We start from the raw sequence: 17,362 nt of genomic DNA, 5'->3' as shown, positions 1-17,362 counted from the left end.
ATGAATGGACTACTCTGAATTAAACACTTGCCCTGAGGGTGGGATGAGATGAACTTTGTGTCAGGCATCCCACAAATACTGACTTTTTATTTAAAAAAATTAAAAAAGAGAAAACATTCACGTTTAAGTACAAGTCCACTATCATCCACCGCAACAACAAAATGTTGACCCTTTGGCATATTTGTGTAAAATGGGGGTATCTAACTTTTTAGTGTCATCTAGTGGTGAGATGAAGCAGCTCAATTCATTAGGACCAAGACAACAGAAACACATTGGCATATTTATTTCAGAGTCTGACAGTCCATTTAGCAGCATAAAGAAGGTCTTGAGGTATTTATATATTAATTTGCAGGTCATTCACCAATACATTCACTCACGTAGAAATTCAGTATACAAAATACAGACACACACATACATGCATGCTTACAGATACGTCCTCCTACATGAACTTCAGACACTTTCACCATCCTGTGCATAAAGTCTGTGGCAAATACATGGCAGTAAGCCTGTGCTTCTGGAGGAGTTTAAGGCAGACTCCCTCAGTGAAGAAGCTTTGGCTGTTGGGAGAAAAGAAGAGCAGATGGTCAGGAAAAGGATCTAAATTCAGAGCCGAGACACAACCACTGTGCTGAATTAAACCATGATGATTCATCTTAACAGACTATCAATCTGTGACTTCCAATACTTCTTGTTCTCTCTACCACGGTGTATTTTTATCCTTGCAGTGTTGAAAAAGTAAGCTTAGCCAGTTTTCTTCAACAACTTTAAAGAAATCTATTTTGCTAACAGAGAGAATTATGTGTCTACCAAGAGCTTGAGCTTCCTGACCACTATACTGTACATTGGCACTATTAAAACACATGCTACAACCACTTAAAGGTACACTCTGTATTTGTCATCATTGAAGTGTTTGACTAAAGAAATAATTATTTTAAAATCATGTGTACTCCCATTAGATGAATCATATTAGTAGCCTAATAAAAGCTATTTAATTTGGGTAGCTGATAAATTGACACAAATATTTATTTTTCTTCGCCGTTTCTACCATTTCTTCAGTTTTTCACTGCATGCACAGTAAATATGATAAATAAATACAGATAAAATGTTGTTTAAAGTACCGGTAAGAAAGATATTCTTCTTTTATGTACAGCAGAAGAAAGAAACTCATACAGGTTTGGAACAAATTGAGGGTGAGTAAATGTAAATGTCATTTTTACTCGCCACCCCGACTTCTTCGTCAGTGCTTTCTTCGAACCTTTTACAAGTACATCATTTTTCTGTATGAAAATATGAAAACTGAAGAAAATTATTTTAAAAATTAAAACTAATAAATACTATAATACAAATAGTATATAAATTATAGAATAATTACGACGTAATCACCAAATTACGTGATGAAATTAAGACATACAGAGAAAGTAGATAATTGATAATGTCAATGTAATTACTGAATGCACCTTCAGTTAAACATTTAGGCTTTTAAACTACTGATAAATGTGATAAACATACCGTTTGTGCAGCCAGTTTCTTTGGCAGACTGTTGGAGGTTGATCCTGGTCTGCCATCCCCACCCCAGGACACCAGGCTGGAGTGAGTCTGGGAGAGAGAGGAGAGGACATTGGGTTTAGGGGCATATGAAGTGTTTTTGGGGGGAGAGGCACCGCTGGTCTTACGCTTCCTGCCAGGCCCTTTATGTTCATTCCCAACAGCCCTTTGATTGAGTCCTGAGACCCCTCCCTTATCAGACTCTGGGGAGGGAGAAGGGGAGATGTGGGCAGGACTTTGCTTAAGCAGCCCTTTCATTTCAGGAGGGCGTGTTTTGCTGCCAGGTGAGAGAGCACCATTGAACGGGCCATGGGGTGAAGAAATCGCATTTCTGGTCAAGGAGGACTGGCGGTCTCTGTGGTGGGGGAGAAACAGGATTTTTGACTCTCCAGGCAAGTCTTTGTCCTCTTTGGGAGATTTTTGCCGTTTACTGGCTGTAGGACTCTCCTGAAGCTCCCTGAAACTCGCCTGCAAAGCCTGTTTGCTGGTCCGACCCGCAGGGTTACGTTGCCGGCCGGGGCCTGAGGGCATCTGGGCTTTCGTTGGAAGTCTGGAGGCGGCTGTTAGGTTAGTGGGCTGTGATTGTCCTGAGGTGCTTGTCCTGAGAGTAGAGGCGCTGCGGACGGGTACCGAGCCGCATGTGGCATCATGGGAATTATAAGTGTTTGTGGTGACTAGGGGTTGATGAGAGCATAGTTCTGACACCTGAGGGAGTTTCCTGCAGATAAAAGATTTTACTTACAACAAATAAAATTCACAGGAAAAAGAACATTCCTGAACACATATTTAAAAGCAACCAATTTTCTAATTAAAATTTTAAGAAAATAAAGTACAAAAAAAAGAATAAATTAGTAAAAAAAATTAAAACAAATAAAATAGTAGCAAATTAATAAAATATAAAAATATTCAGAAATGTATTTTTCAATCAGTTTTCTTCCAATTAATTTATGTTGATGTAATGAAAAAATAATAAATAAATAAAAAAATAAAAAATAAAAATTAGATAAAAACTTAAACTGAAATAAGTTGAAGTACTAAAATTAAACAGTTTAAATAAAACAAAAAAATGAAAGCTATATGGAAATACTAGGAAAATATTAAGCACATAAAATTAATAAAATTAAAATTATAAAAAATAAAAGCTAATTCAAAACATTAATAAATATTATAATAAGTATTTATTTACAGTTTTTTTTCTATAAATGTATTATGCTGATAAATGTATTTGCAATGAAAAAATGATGGTGACACTTTACTATAAGGTTCTATTAGTTAACATTAATTAAAATGAACTAACAATAAAATGTCATTCTAAAGCATTTTTAGTTCATGTTAATTCCAACATTTCCTAATAAATTATTAAAATCAAAAGTTGTATCTGTTAATTGATGATCCTGAGCTAACAATGAACAGTTGTATTTTTATTAACGTTAACAAAGATTAACAAATGCTGTAACAATTGTATCGCTCGTTGTTAGTTAATATTAGTTAAGGCATTAACTAATGTTATAAAACGGTTAGTCCCAATCCTTGATTCTGATTGGTCAATAGCTGTTTTATTCAAGATAAAACACGGCTATGACCGCTTCACACAACGGTTCCTATGTATCACTACACAACACCCCTAGCAACCACTCTTAGCAACTTAAACACATGTTTGATCTCATTGATATTGTTAACTGAAGCTATAGTAGAGTATTGTGAGATCGAGTAAGCGAGTGTCCCTTACAGTAGATATAGCATTTTCCTTCAGGTCAGTCCTATATTCATAATAAATAAAAAATCAGTTTGAATGTCCGCTGCGATATCTTGTCTTTTTAACAGTTAAGGGGTTTTCCTATGGAGGACCAAACCTGCAGAAATTAAAAATGAATAAATACATAAATAAATATGCAAAGAAATGTAAAAAAAAAAACTAAACTAAAATAAATGACTATTTATACTTTTATTTCCCTATTTATGTATAATTATATATTTTTCCACATTTATTTTTTCATTTATTTATTTATGCATTTTATGATTTCCACTTTCATTTATTTTCACATTTATTTATGCATATATGTATTTATGTCTACATTTATTTATTTATACATTTATTTATTTATTCATTTATTGCTCTGTATGCTAATGAGGGGGGCGTGTTTTACCTCAGACATAGCAATCGAGCTCAGAGTGGCAGTGCTGAAGTTTTGAGGCCACAGTGACACCTTGTAGTGTGACCAAATAATACGCAAGAGGTTTGTGGACGTGACTTTACAGGTCACGCAGGAAAAAATTACTTAGAGATGGGCAATATGGTCAAAATCTTATATCACGGTTTATGTCCTTTAATATCAGCCTAACTGTATGTATAGGTTTACCATACATAGGCCTACTCTTTATTCCGGACATGGCCGTAAAACATCAGCTGGTCGGGATTTCTCAAATGTCTGGGCACACATGAACAGAATCTGCTGATAACAGACACTTTGACACAGAAGCATGTCAAATTATCCACTATTAACCACATTTTATGCCATGCATTGTAGACCCGTACACAGAAGCAAAGTGCATTTTTAATGTATCTTCCAAAGCCAATGTTGACAGCAGCAGAAACAAACTTTTCCATAAAGAGGTGATATTTCCTGGGGCATTTTCCATCTTCGCACTGCAGATGTGGGACGTGCAGACGCTGACTCTGACTCTGAATGGCATTAGATATTATTTACACAGACTGTTAATGCAGAGGAGCCATGGATGCATTTACACTGCAATTACAATTGCATAAATAATGTTATGAGATACATTTTTTAATATAACATTTTGAATATTTAAATATGAAATGATAGAATCGATTAAATTATACGTTTAAATATGAAACTAAAACAGCCGGTAGGTGGTGCCAAGCCACCGTCTTAACGAGTGAGTTCAATCATTAACTCAGACGATTCGTTCAAATAGGCTACTGATTCGTTCAGTAAGAAAACACCACGTGTTTTCACGCAGCGTTCTGTGGAGTTTGGAACTTCTGAAGAAAGTATTTTTCAACACTCTTCCCGTATGATAGTATATCATATTATGTTATATAATAAAATTATCACATTCATAGGCTTTTTTTACACCATTTTAATTGGGGCATTTATTTATTAATTTTGTTGTTTGCGAGGTGGCGGAATAATTATTTGTATTTTTTTTTATACAAACCAATTCACATACAAAATAGGCATTGAACAAACAATAGGCTATTAACAATTTACGATTCTCAAAAGGCAGACGTAGTTGCAAATTACAATAAATAACAGCGATGAAGTCTCAAATCATATTTACAACCATAAAAAGGCAAGGAAGAGAAAATAAATAAATGAATTAAAAATATATATAATTGAAATAATTGAAAGAACAACATTTATAGCAAAGTAAGTTATTGCAAGGGGTGTATATAGCTCATTGAAGAAACTGGCTATGTAGTAGCTTTATAATTTGATAGAAGTAGCAAAAGCTTCAAGTTTATTATGAGGAAAGGACAGGGTTTTGCCTTATTAACTGAATTGATCAGTTAAAATTAAGAACGTATAGGCTACATGAAAATGCATATAGCCTACTATTTGATAAGGTTTTAAAAAATGCCCCAGGAAATCAATTTAGAGCTGAAATATCACCTCTTTTATGGATAAGTTTGTTTCTGTTGCTGTCAACATTGGCTTTGGAAGATACATTAAAAATGCACTTTGCTTCTGTGTACGGATCTACAATGCATGGCATAAAATTTGGTTAATAGTGGAGAATTTGACGCGCTTCTGTGTCAAAGTGTCTGTTATCAGCAGATTCTGTTCATGTGTGCCCAAACATTTGAGAAATCCCGACCAGCTGATGTTTTACGGCCATGTCCGGAATAAAGAGTAGGCCTATGTATGGTAAACCTATACATACAGTTAGGCTGATATTAAAGGACATAAACCGTGAAATAAGATTTTGACCATATTGCCCATCTCTAAGTAATTTTTTCCTGCGTGGCTTGTAAAGTCACATCCACAAACCTCTTGCGTATTGTTTGGTCACACTACAAGGTGTCACTGTGGCCTCAAAACTTCAGCACTGCCACTCTGAGCTCGATTGCTATGTCTGAGGTAAAACACGCCCCCCTCATTAGCATACAGAGCAATAAATGAATAAATAAATAAATGTATACATTTATAAATAAATAAATGTAGACAAATACATACATAAATAAATGTGAAAATAAATGAAAGTGGAAATAAATAAATGAAAAAATAAATGTGGAAAAATATATAATTATACATAAATAGGGAAATAAAAGTATAAATAGTCATTTATTTTATTTCTGCAGGTTTGGTCCTCCATATTTTCCCATGCCTATAGTCATGTGTCAGTTGCGTCTTCCTTCTCTGTGATCACAGGTTTGAGTCCTTTCAATGTAAAAGCCTTCTCTACTGACTGACTCACTCATAAAGACAGTCTTTGCCGCCATCTATTGGCGAAATAATGTAATGTAACTTCTGTTGCTGTTTACGGTCAGGGACTATTTTTATAAAAGAAGGCTTTTAGTGATTTTACTTCATGAAAGTTGCATAGATACATATTTTTCGGCTTTAATATTTGTATTGTGTGGTATCGAGGTGTGTATTGTGTGTATCGAGGCTAGTGCTGTATCATGAATAAGTCACGGCTGAAGGGGTTTCAGGCACGACTTGTTCACAATACAGCACAGCCTCTCATACCTTATTGCTTACTTAACTAATGGGACCTTATTGTAAAGTGTTACCAAAATTACATTGAATTAAATAAGGAAAATACAAAAGAAGAAGGATTTCTCGGATTTTCTCGGCTCTGTGTTGAAAACACACAAAATAAGAATTATGAATGTCACAAGGGCATCAGCCTGATGTTGCAAAGCATCTTACTTCCACAGATAAGTGCTGAGGTGTTGCTCCATCATGACACTGAAAGCTGACCGCAGGTGGAGCAGCCTTCGGTCGAACGCTAAGACACTACGGCCAAGTACACGTGCCCCAAAGGTGCAAAGCTGGGTAAAACGTAAGAGAGGGGACAAACATGGGTTCATTTTTCTCCAAATGTGATATTATGAAATTAAACTATGCATTTTGTGTAACATTTGTTATCAACACCCTCTCACATTAAGATTTTGCGGGATTTGTAGCAGTTTAAAAAAACGGCTTAAATGTAGATATGAAGGGAAAGACTTACACCCAGGGGCTTGGGGTGCAAGGTACTAGCTGGCAGATGAGCAAATTCCTCACGGTTCTCCCCATCACTCTCCTCACTGGAGAGACCGGCTGAGAGAGATTCCACCTGCATTTCCTCAGAGCGCATCACATCCTTCATCTCTACAACACCCTCTGATGGATTCACGGACCTGTAAACACACGTTCAGATAAATGTCCTGTCCACGTATCGTATAAGCTTGAAAGCTTCAGTCTCCATTCACTGAAATTCACTTTCTTGCTCATTTTACCAGGTACACTGGAATATTTTTAACCACAGGAAGCAGCGGAAGTACAGACCTGAGAATAGAAGAGTTAGTCATTTGGCTTTTGTAGTGCAGAGGCCCAATCTGATATGCAGGGGTCTCATTGTTGACAGAGGCTCCATCGGGGACCTCTCTGGACAGAGGGGGGCGCTCTCGAGGCTTTGAGCTCATCTTCAGCTCCATCACAAGTTGGTCAAAGGGTTTATGCCTCCCTACAACCTGCCGTCGTTGATGGATGGAGTGAATCTGCGGCAGAGGATATAAAATAGAAATGACAGCTAGAGTTGAAAGCAAAAGCACTCAAATACATATGTTAGTGTGCTTTTTTCTGTATATTGACTATATGCTCACATTACAGGTCAGCAGTCTGGTGCACAGTTTCTTTCTCTCAGGATCCATCACCCCACAGTGCTTGTCAAAGTCACATTCTTTCTCTGAAATAAACAAATTGGTTTCAACAAGAGGAATCAACGTTTCAACCAAAGCAACCACTGTAACCAAGTAGATCTGAAATGTTTAGAACAAGTAAAATACAGTCAGGGTATGTTTTAACACTGAATGAATAATAATTTATGCATAAATATAACAATACATACTAATGAAAAAATTATTCTGTCTACATACACTACCTTTGAAAAGTCTGGGGTCAGTATTTTATTTTTATTAATTTTTTTTTAAGAAATTGATCATTTTATTCAGCAAGGACACAATTAATTTAGAATGTGACATTTATAATGTTACAAAATATTTCTATTACAAACAAATGCTGTTTTTTACTTTCGATTTATCAATTTTTCCACAAACATAGTAAGCAGCACAACTGTTTTCAACATTGATAAAAATAAGAAATGTTTCTTGAGCATCAAATCAGCATATTAGAATGATTAGAAGTATTGATGCTGAAAATTCAGCTTTTCTATCAAGAAGAATAATTCATCATTTTTAAAATATTTTTAAATAGAAAATGGTTATTTTAAATTGCATTAATATTACTGTTTTTGCTTTGATCAAATGAAATCAGCCCTGGTGAGCATAAAAACATGAAAAAAACTTTTGATTGGTAGTGCATATTTTTACTAAAATATTTTAATTAAAACCTAATGTTTCATGCTCATTCCATGAACATTTTGGAGTGGTGACAAACGATAATTAATTTACAAGGAATATATTTAAGCAGATTCTGAATCAATTTAAATGGAGCATTTGAACAGATTCACAGGACTAACATAATTAAAACTCAATTTTGCTACTGAAGTTTAAATCGGAAAAAAAGAATATTATGGGTTGCATCAAAGACGTACGAAGGACTTTCTTGTAGGTTCTGCTGTATGTTTTTGGTCCGTGCAGGCAAGCGTGTGAATCCAAACTCTTCTGGATTGGTTTCTCGGCTGATGGAGGTGCTTTTTTTGGTGGGGTGGGCAACTGTGGAGGTGATGGAGGGGTTCCATGGGAAATTTTATCCACATGCTGAAGACTGGAATATAAACGAGATGACACTGAAATAAACAGTGGATGTGTAATATCAAGTTAAACTTAACTTCACTCCTTCTCACCTGGGTCCCTCACGCTGTGGTTTGGAACGTCTCTGGTGCGGAGAATGAGGTGGTGGGACTCTTGGGGGTCCAGCCCCCTGGTGCCTGCTGTCTTGACCCTCACAGGGGCTGCAGTGTTGGGAGGGGGGTGTCCCATGTTGGGGTCGGTCAGGAGTGCAGTTTGATGGCGTACCGTAGAGCTTGCTGAAGGGGCCATGCCGTCGCTCACAATGCTTCTCAAAAGCCTGTGGCTTCACGACCTGCCCACAGTGGCTGCACACCACCAGGAAGAAGTCATCATGTGCTGGGCAGTGGCCATATATCGACATGTCTATGAGGGGAAGAACATTTTTCTTTTTTACACATGGCAAGATTTTACTTTGAATGTCAAGATCTTGTAATTCGTCATCAATGCAATCTGTTAATCACAAGCCTAACGAACTCTTCCTCACCTTCTTTCTTGAGAGTCATAGTTTCCATCCGTTTCTTCACATTTTTGCTGCACTCTTCCAGAGAGGACCCTAAAAGAGGCAGTGAAACAAACAGACCATCAAAGCAGGAAATGAAACCTCAAAGTACATTTGAATTAAGCATCTCCTCTCTGGTCAGCGGTTCTCAACTCCAGATGGATGGATGGATGAATTTGATTTGATGAATTTGAACAGGTTTTAACCAGTCTATGATTTTTACACTTTAAAAAATGTGTTTACCAGCCTTAAAATGTCTCTGCCTTCACAGAGAGATCATTGGTACTGTACTATCATACTTCATATTCAGTCATATTATTTATCTGACTGCACAGACGCAATCAGATGACGTTTTGAAACCCAGCATTGACGTGGGTGTGGTGACATTGGTTTAGCCTACATGTTTTCCAAGCCATTTTTGTAGCGATTTAATTAAGTAGATTATTTTAATACAACATTATTCAGCTCCAACTGTAACATGTTAAGATGGGCAATTGGACTTCCAAGGTGGGCTGTACAACTGTGAAAGTGGTTGAGGTCAAGCTCAGGATGGGGTCATTCTTGTGCCATTCTCTTGAAAGTTTGCTTTCTATACCAAAGCAATATCAAATATCAAAGCAACAGTGCTGAATGTTCCCATTTCTAATGGCCACAGCTCAATGCATCCATTAATGTGGGTCATTTCCATTATATAAACCATATACATGAGAAATGCCATTCTTATTTTTTTAATCAGCTGATCAGTGCGACAGATGATGAGAGACCATCTCAGTGGTCTATACATAGAAGTAATGTAAAGAAAAGTGAGAGCAAGGGCAGTTTGATGTGAAGATGCAACTGACACCGTTCCTGGCAATTGCAAAAGGAAATATCAGACCAGCGTTTCATCATGATACTAACACTGCATGTGAATAATGATATGTTCTCGCGGCGACGAGAACAACTATAAATCTGGAAGTGTGAAAATGGATTAAGAGGTTTATTTATCTTGATAGTTTAGTGGCCAGAGACTCGTCTCCACCTTCACTTCCCGTCGCGCTGGCTGTCAGATTCACATTAGATGACATACTGAGCCGCATCTTCTGTCTTTAAACCTCAAACCAACACGACAACATACAAAATCAATTCAGGCACATTACAATCAAATTTTCAAGAATATACATTTTAGGAAAGGAATATTCATTGGTTAAACGGAGCGCTAGGACCTGGGAGATTTTCCGAAAGTACCGTGTCGGGCTGCAACCCGTTCGGCGCTAGGACCCGGCGGGGCCTTTGTTTGGGTCGTGGTGGCCGGGGTTTGCGCTTTTCAAACAAATCCATTTCCTGTGCTCCCTCGAAGCGATTACAACCGAAAGTATTGAAAGCTCGACGTTGTTTTACTCACCGTCCAATGTAGATACGTTCGCTTTGTCGATCCAAGCGGTCCAGCTTTGCCCTACAAAGTCAAGGATGGAAATTCGCCGATCTAGGGCAGCCATTACCGTTTTAGCGCGTGCACGACCCGCCACCATCACGACGGGAGCGCAGTGCGACGTCATCTTGCGCGCTCACGGCGGATTACCGTAGCGATGGGAAGTCGGCTCATTTCAGCCAGAGCCATATAGAGAGATATATATATGAGAGAGATCTTATAGAGAGATCTCTATGGCTCTGATTTCAGCTAACGTTGGTTTCAAAGAACGACGTCCCAAACAATATCACACGCAGGCTCATATTGCTTTTGCTGTTAACTTTATTGCTAAGTATGCGTGCTGTTAAAACTGTCATACAATCAAGTCATATACATCGAACAGTTGATTAATCGCAGCGCATTAAGGCAATTGTTCTGTGTTACAAGGAAATGTTTCCATATTCAAATTAGCCATGGTTGATTAAAAATGCACTCATTTGTATGGATTTCAAACACAGGCATCTGAACATTCGATAAAGCCAGGTTCAAAATTCTTGTTTCATTTTGCTGACATTATAATTTAGAATTTAAGGGGTTTTTTTGCCTGTGGTGTTACCTTAAAGTAATGTTTTCCCATCAGTCAAACGCTTTACTACTATATTAGCTCAGAAAGAGACAACTTGTTGAATCGAAACGTGCTCTACTCAGATCGATTCAGTTAGATTCGAGAACAAGTTCAGATGACTATGAAGCGGTTCAATGATTCATTGAAAAGATCCGACTCAAAAGAATAATTCGTTTTGATAATTTCATGCTAATATCCGTACACTTTAAACTTTGGAAATACCCATATAGGAAATACAAATTTTTCCCTGTATATTACATCATAATATGTAAATACGTTAATAAAAATATCCCACCACATCAACAGCTGCACGAGTCCACAATAACGCTGTACTGTGAGCAGTAAAATATGAAAGATTTAACATTTGTCTAATGAAGAAGATGCCTTGCCTTTTATACAGGTCTACATAAGTAAACTAGAATAAGAAATTAATTTTCATATGTAAATTACCTATTTGAAATTAGAAGTACACAATAGTCAGCACAATATGATGCACAATAATAGCAAAACATGATTTTTTTTATTTTAAAAAAGCCTCTATCTTTGTTAAACACAAACAAAACAATTCATCAATTCATTTTTAAAAACAGTCTTGCCTCGTTTCTTAAATATAGGCTAAGTTATAAGGCACACAGTTTAATTAATAAAAGGACAATTAAAAAAGTACAGGAGTACAGTGGAAATGTAAGATGAGATTAACTTAAACACAACAGCACCATGCTACTCATGTAGTACTCATGCATTCTCACTTGCTACAAAAAGGGAACATCAGAACAACTCAAGAATTCAAGTTATATATTTAATTCAAAATATGTCAATGAACAGGAGTCAAAAACATTCCATACATTTTGTTCATGTAACAAGTTTAACTGATATAGAAATGTAACAGTAAATAAATGAAATGTAACATTTTAAAGATGCAGTTTATTTCTTCCAAACAGGCTTATGATAAGGGGCCCTTGTACCTTCTCTTAAATATACAGCTTTGCTGTAGTGTGCATTATTATGCAAATATTTGAATATATTGGAGATATACCTGCGTTTGTGACACGGGTCACGCCAGGTAGATCCGTAACATCGGTCGACCGCAGTGCTATGTAGCACCACTTTAATACTGCATCAACACCTGCTTGATGAATGTGGATATGACCTGATGTTTAATTATGGCTGTCCTGCTCCCTCCTGCTGATTGGCTGATTTGTGTAATGGCGTCTCCTTGTAAAGGAACCAGCAGTTTCCTCCCCACAGGATACAGTTGAGGAATCCAAAGATCTATAAAGATTCATAAATTCACATTAACCTTATTTGTTTTCATTTGATTCACTTTAAAAAAAAAAAAAATTAAAATTAAACATTATCTCCACATAACTACAATCAGATCATAAATACAAAGGATAGTAATAAAAAATATGTGGGAAAAAACGATGAATAAATCTGTTAGTCTATTCAGTCACCTCTGTATAATGTCATTGGTTTAGTATTTTGCTATACATCATAATTCTCTTACCACTGATGAATTGAGGCGGCCCATTATGGGGGTGTGCCCAGGAGAGCAATTGTTTAATGTTTGTTTACAAGCGTCAGTTAAGAATGTAAGTGTTACTGGACTGGTTGCTAATTTCACATCAGTGAGGCCTTTTCCCCAGGCAGATGAACACACCAGCCAGAGAAACGTGAAGATCCCAGTTAACAGTAGATCCTATGGAGAGTAATACATGAAAGTACATAACAACATGTAAATTTTATATATATACACATTATAGATTATTATTAATATCGTATTATTTTATATACAGTACCGGTCAAAAGTGTGGAAACATTACTATTTTTAATGTTTTTGAAAGAAGTCACTTATGCTCATCAAGCCCTTTATTTGATCAAAAATACAGAAAAACAGTAATATTGTGAAATATATAAAATAATGGTTTTCTATTTTAATATACTTTGAAATATTGGAATTTAATGAATTTATTTCTGTGGTGCAAAGCTGAATTTTCATTACTCCAGTCTTCAGTTTTGATGACCCTACAGAAATCATTCTAATATGCTGATTTGATACTCAGTTATTATCAATGTTGGAAACAGTTGTGCTGCTTAATCTTTTTTTGGAACCTGTGATACTTCTTTCAGGATTCATTGATGAATAAAAAGTTAAAAAAAGAACATCCTTGGTGAATAAAATAATTGATTTCTTTCAAAATAAGAAAGAAAAAACAATTACTGACCCCAAACTTTTGAACGGTAGTGTATATTGTTACAAAATATATATTTTTTAACTTTTTATTAATCAAAGAATCCTGAAAAAAGTAACACAGGTTATAAAAAATATAGTAAGCAGCACAACAATTAGAATGATTTCTGTAGGATCATGTGACCCTGAAGACTGCAGTAATGGAAATTCAGCTTTGCACCACAGAAATAAATTATATTTCAAAGTATATTAAAATAGAAAACCTTTATTTTAAAGTGTAATAATATTTCACAATGTTACTGTTTTTTCTGTATTTTTGATCACATAAATGCAGGCTTGATGAGCATAATAGTCTTCTTTCAAAAGACTGAAAATAGTAATGTTTTCAAACTTTTGACCAGTGTGACCAGTTACTGTGTGAATTATATATATATATATTATATATATATATATATAATTTATTTTATTTTTTCAACATATATTATGAACATATATATATATGTTCCATAAAACGAATTTATTTCATCCATGCACTAATGACTAATGTTCTATATTTAACACTCAAATGCCTTTATCCTCAGGACACTTTGGGCTAACAGTTGCAACTGTTGTCAGAAAAACCCTCCCCTCTGTTTCTTCATTTACACAACAGTGAAACTCTTCACACCCCCACACACAGTTCAAAAACAGCTCATGAAAGTTAATTCTCCGAACTAATGATGTTGAAATCCTGCATAATACTGAATAGGCTAATCAAATGAAGGCCAGAAAGTTTATAAATAAACTTATCAGGCATGCAGTGGCTGGATTTCATTTCTCGCCCAAAAGCGTGAACATCTGAGCCAGCCATTGTTTATGAAAATGAATTTAAAAGGCATGCACAGACAGAAAGGAGGTTTAAGAAAGCACAGATAACTCTTAAAATAGCTACAACATAAACTTGAACTAATACACACTCACAATGCTGGGGCCGCGAGGAGATTCGCGGTAGAGGTGCTGGTAACCCAGATACAATACAAGAGTAGCTGTGCTGTACAGGAAAGCCAGAACTCCAACAGCTACAAAGAACTCAGCTGAAGATGAATAATCTCCAGTCAGATGTGCGGTTTTTAACTTTGTTCCACTCTGTTCGCAGGTTGGGACTTCGTAACTTTGGGTATTGAGCCTTTGAATCAAATAATAATAAAGAAGGAAATTATGAAAAGGGAGACATTCAAAAACAACAAGAAGTTTTTTCTGTGTATTTTAATTGTTTACCTAAAAGGGTAGCTGAAGGATGCATTTATTTCTTGGCTGGTTTTGGTGTTGTTGCACCGGATGTTGAAACTGGCAGAGCCAGAATAACCACTAGTTGTTGCAAAAGCAAAAATGGCGAATATCTGAAAAGACAGTTTGTGAATGCGAAGAGCTGAAATTAATAAATGAATGAATAAATATGGTTAAAATTGAAACCAAAGGAAGTGTGCGACTGTGCGTTTGATTTCATAGCCCTGAGACCAGCATATGAAGAAATGCAAATATTTACCAACACAAAAAAGCATTAAATTCACACATCCTCGTTACTTTCTACTTCCTCTTTTTTTAGCAGAATCCTTTTCACAAAAAAAAATAAAAAACTTATTGTGTTTTTTTAATACCCTTAAAAGCTGTATTATGGTGACCATTCACTTAAAATAAGGAGCATCAGGCATGACGCTTATATTTATGCAATAATAAAAAAATATGCTGATAAAAAATATTAATAAATGCTGAATAAGTATTGTTCATGTTAACTAAGGTAGTTAACTAATGTTAACTAATGAACTTATTGTAAAGTGTTACCAAAAATATAAATAAAAAGAATGCGTGACCCTCTGGATTACATGCATGGTAAATAGTACCAAAATAAATGTACAAAGACAGTACAATAATTGTTTATAGACACTTTACCTTGAGGCAGTCAACTTTAAAGATAACGTGTAACGTTACCTAAAAAATTATATGCCAGATGTTTCTTAAAGGGAAACGTTTTGAAAAAATGGCGTTCTGTGACTCCACGTTTGGAATGTTGTGATTATTGATTTTTTTTTTAAATAATAAAGTTTGATGTAATTACACAGAATAGCTCAAAACAAAAGTATAATATATAATTGAAAAGCACATACCCATTCTAATACACGTATGAATCCCAGTGGTTCTTTCAAAGGGCTGAGATCTAGTTGAAACGCGCTCATCATCTTCTGCAAATAAAGCATCAACAGCGGCCAATCAAACAACCGTTACAACTGACAGAAAATGGTGTAATAATCTAACACCCGGAAATATTATGAAACGCGGCTCATTTTGGAGCCGCAGCAGACTCTTTTCTTGTCAAAATCTGAGTGGGTTAAAGTGTGTAAAGCGAGAAACGCTGAGACTTTTTTGCAATGCAGAAAAATAAGGCAGATTCAGAAAGATTACCTTGTGTAGTAGTCCCCAGACGAATTTCAAAAAGTTGTCAAAGTTCCTTTCCCTTTCCTTGTTTCTGCACAAGACATGGTTTGACCACGTGATTCGTGACGTGATCCTTCACCCAGGGGCATGGTCGAGCCAACATTGTCGAGCTAGAGGGAAAAAAGTGGTGTAGAATGGCATATATCCTGTTTAGTTATCTTAATGATTCATTATTTATTAATATATTCATTATTTATCCTTAATTGCTTAACATCTTATCGTCATTTTTTATTATCTTTAGAGCTTGCAGAAATAATTCCAACATTTTTAGTGACATTTCTGCGCATTTGTTTTAGTTAAATTGACAGAATCCCTACCACTGCCATATTCTTTTGTAGTTTACAATGTTTTTTGGAATGTTGTCATTTAACATTTTGGAAAAGGAAAATAAAAATTAGAGCTGAAATACCTGCTAAATTTGATTCTAAATAGTCAGTAATGGTGTCAACATGTAGATTCAAATTGCATATATTTTCCAGTCACATTTGTTGTTGCTATGACATATTTTGCAACGTGAGCTGCTATTGTATGAAGTTTTAACCCATATTTAGTTGAAAAAGGTATTTTTTATAATAGTAAAATAGGTATTTTTTTATAATAGTTATTATGTAACTATTTTAACCATGTTATTAACAGTGGATCTCTAAGGGTTAAGCATGTACATTTCTTTATGCCCCTTTTTATTGGCATTGCGTATTTGAACAACTTTGTGAGTTTTTATGAAATGAGCATGATGTAAATAATTAGATTTGTAATTGTGTCAAAAGTATTTATATTTTCTCGTCTCTGGAAGATATGGAAGACAAAGAACAAGATGATACGTGCAGTTTATCCAATCAGATATCTCAAACTGAATCATTTGATTTGATTCTCACTCGATTCACACTCAATTTGATTTACATTTGATTCACACTCGATTCACATTTGATTCGATTTACATTCAATTCACATTCAGTTAAATTCACATTCAAATCATATTCAATTCACATTCGATTCGATTAATGATGATTCACATTTGATTCAAATCACATTTGATTCAAATCACATTTGATTCATATTCGATTCAATTAACATTCAATTCAATTCACATTCGATTCAATCCACATTAGATTCACATTAGATTAAATTAAAATTTCGATTCACATTTGATTTGATTTGATTCACACTCGATTCACATTCGATTAGATTTACATTCAATTCACATTCGATTTGATTCACATTCAAATCTTATTAAATTTACATTCAATAAACATTCAAGTCACATTCGATTCGATTCACGATTCAATTCATAATTGATTCAATTCACATTCACATTCACATTTGATTCATATTCACATTCGATATACATTCACTTCACATTCGATTCACTTCACTTCACATTCGATTCACATTCACTTCACATTCATTTCAATTCACATTCGATTCACATTCAATTCGATTCATGATGATTCACAATCAATTCAATTCAGATTCGATTCAATTTCACATTCGATTCAATTCACACTCGATTCACATTCGATTCGATTCACATTCGATTCGATTCACACTCAATTCGATTCACACTCGATTCACATTCGATTTGATTCACACTCGATTCACATTCAATTCACATTTGATTCGATTCACATTCGATTCACATTCAATTCACATTC

General features: G+C 35.3%; 2 protein-coding genes across 3 annotated transcripts; both read right to left on the bottom strand.

Moving 5' to 3' along the window:
* Positions 1-99: 99 nt before the first annotated feature.
* Positions 100-11,396, bottom strand: atxn7l2b (ataxin 7-like 2b). Its single transcript, XM_082189084.1, has 10 exons — positions 10,417-11,396; positions 9,018-9,086; positions 8,587-8,896; positions 8,335-8,507; positions 7,385-7,467; positions 7,068-7,279; positions 6,751-6,919; positions 6,447-6,568; positions 1,510-2,263; positions 100-557 (listed from the first exon to the last, which is right to left on the bottom strand). The coding sequence occupies exons 1-10, from the start codon at positions 10,568-10,570 to the stop codon at positions 540-542; spliced, it is 2,064 nt and encodes a 687-aa protein (XP_082045210.1). The 5' UTR covers positions 10,571-11,396; the 3' UTR covers positions 100-539.
* Positions 11,397-11,545: 149 nt separating this feature from the next.
* sypl2b (synaptophysin-like 2b) lies at positions 11,546-15,794 on the bottom strand. 2 transcript variants are annotated; one of them, XM_082189088.1, is made up of 6 exons: positions 15,678-15,794; positions 15,383-15,457; positions 14,496-14,617; positions 14,199-14,403; positions 12,555-12,746; positions 11,546-12,319 (listed from the first exon to the last, which is right to left on the bottom strand). In XM_082189088.1, the coding sequence occupies exons 2-6, from the start codon at positions 15,452-15,454 to the stop codon at positions 12,209-12,211; spliced, it is 702 nt and encodes a 233-aa protein (XP_082045214.1). In that variant the 5' UTR covers positions 15,455-15,457; positions 15,678-15,794; the 3' UTR covers positions 11,546-12,208. The 2 variants fall into 2 exon arrangements, with proteins under 2 accessions (XP_082045214.1, XP_082045213.1); XM_082189087.1 differs by lacking the exon at positions 15,678-15,794 and having other exon boundaries at positions 15,383-15,476.
* Between the last annotated feature and the right edge of the window lie 1,568 nt (positions 15,795-17,362).

This window comes from Leuciscus leuciscus (genome assembly GCF_965113295.1).
Source record: "Leuciscus leuciscus genome assembly, chromosome: 13".
NCBI classification, from domain to species: domain Eukaryota; kingdom Metazoa; phylum Chordata; class Actinopteri; order Cypriniformes; family Leuciscidae; genus Leuciscus; species Leuciscus leuciscus.
This window is presented reverse-complemented; position numbering and strand designations above follow the sequence as displayed.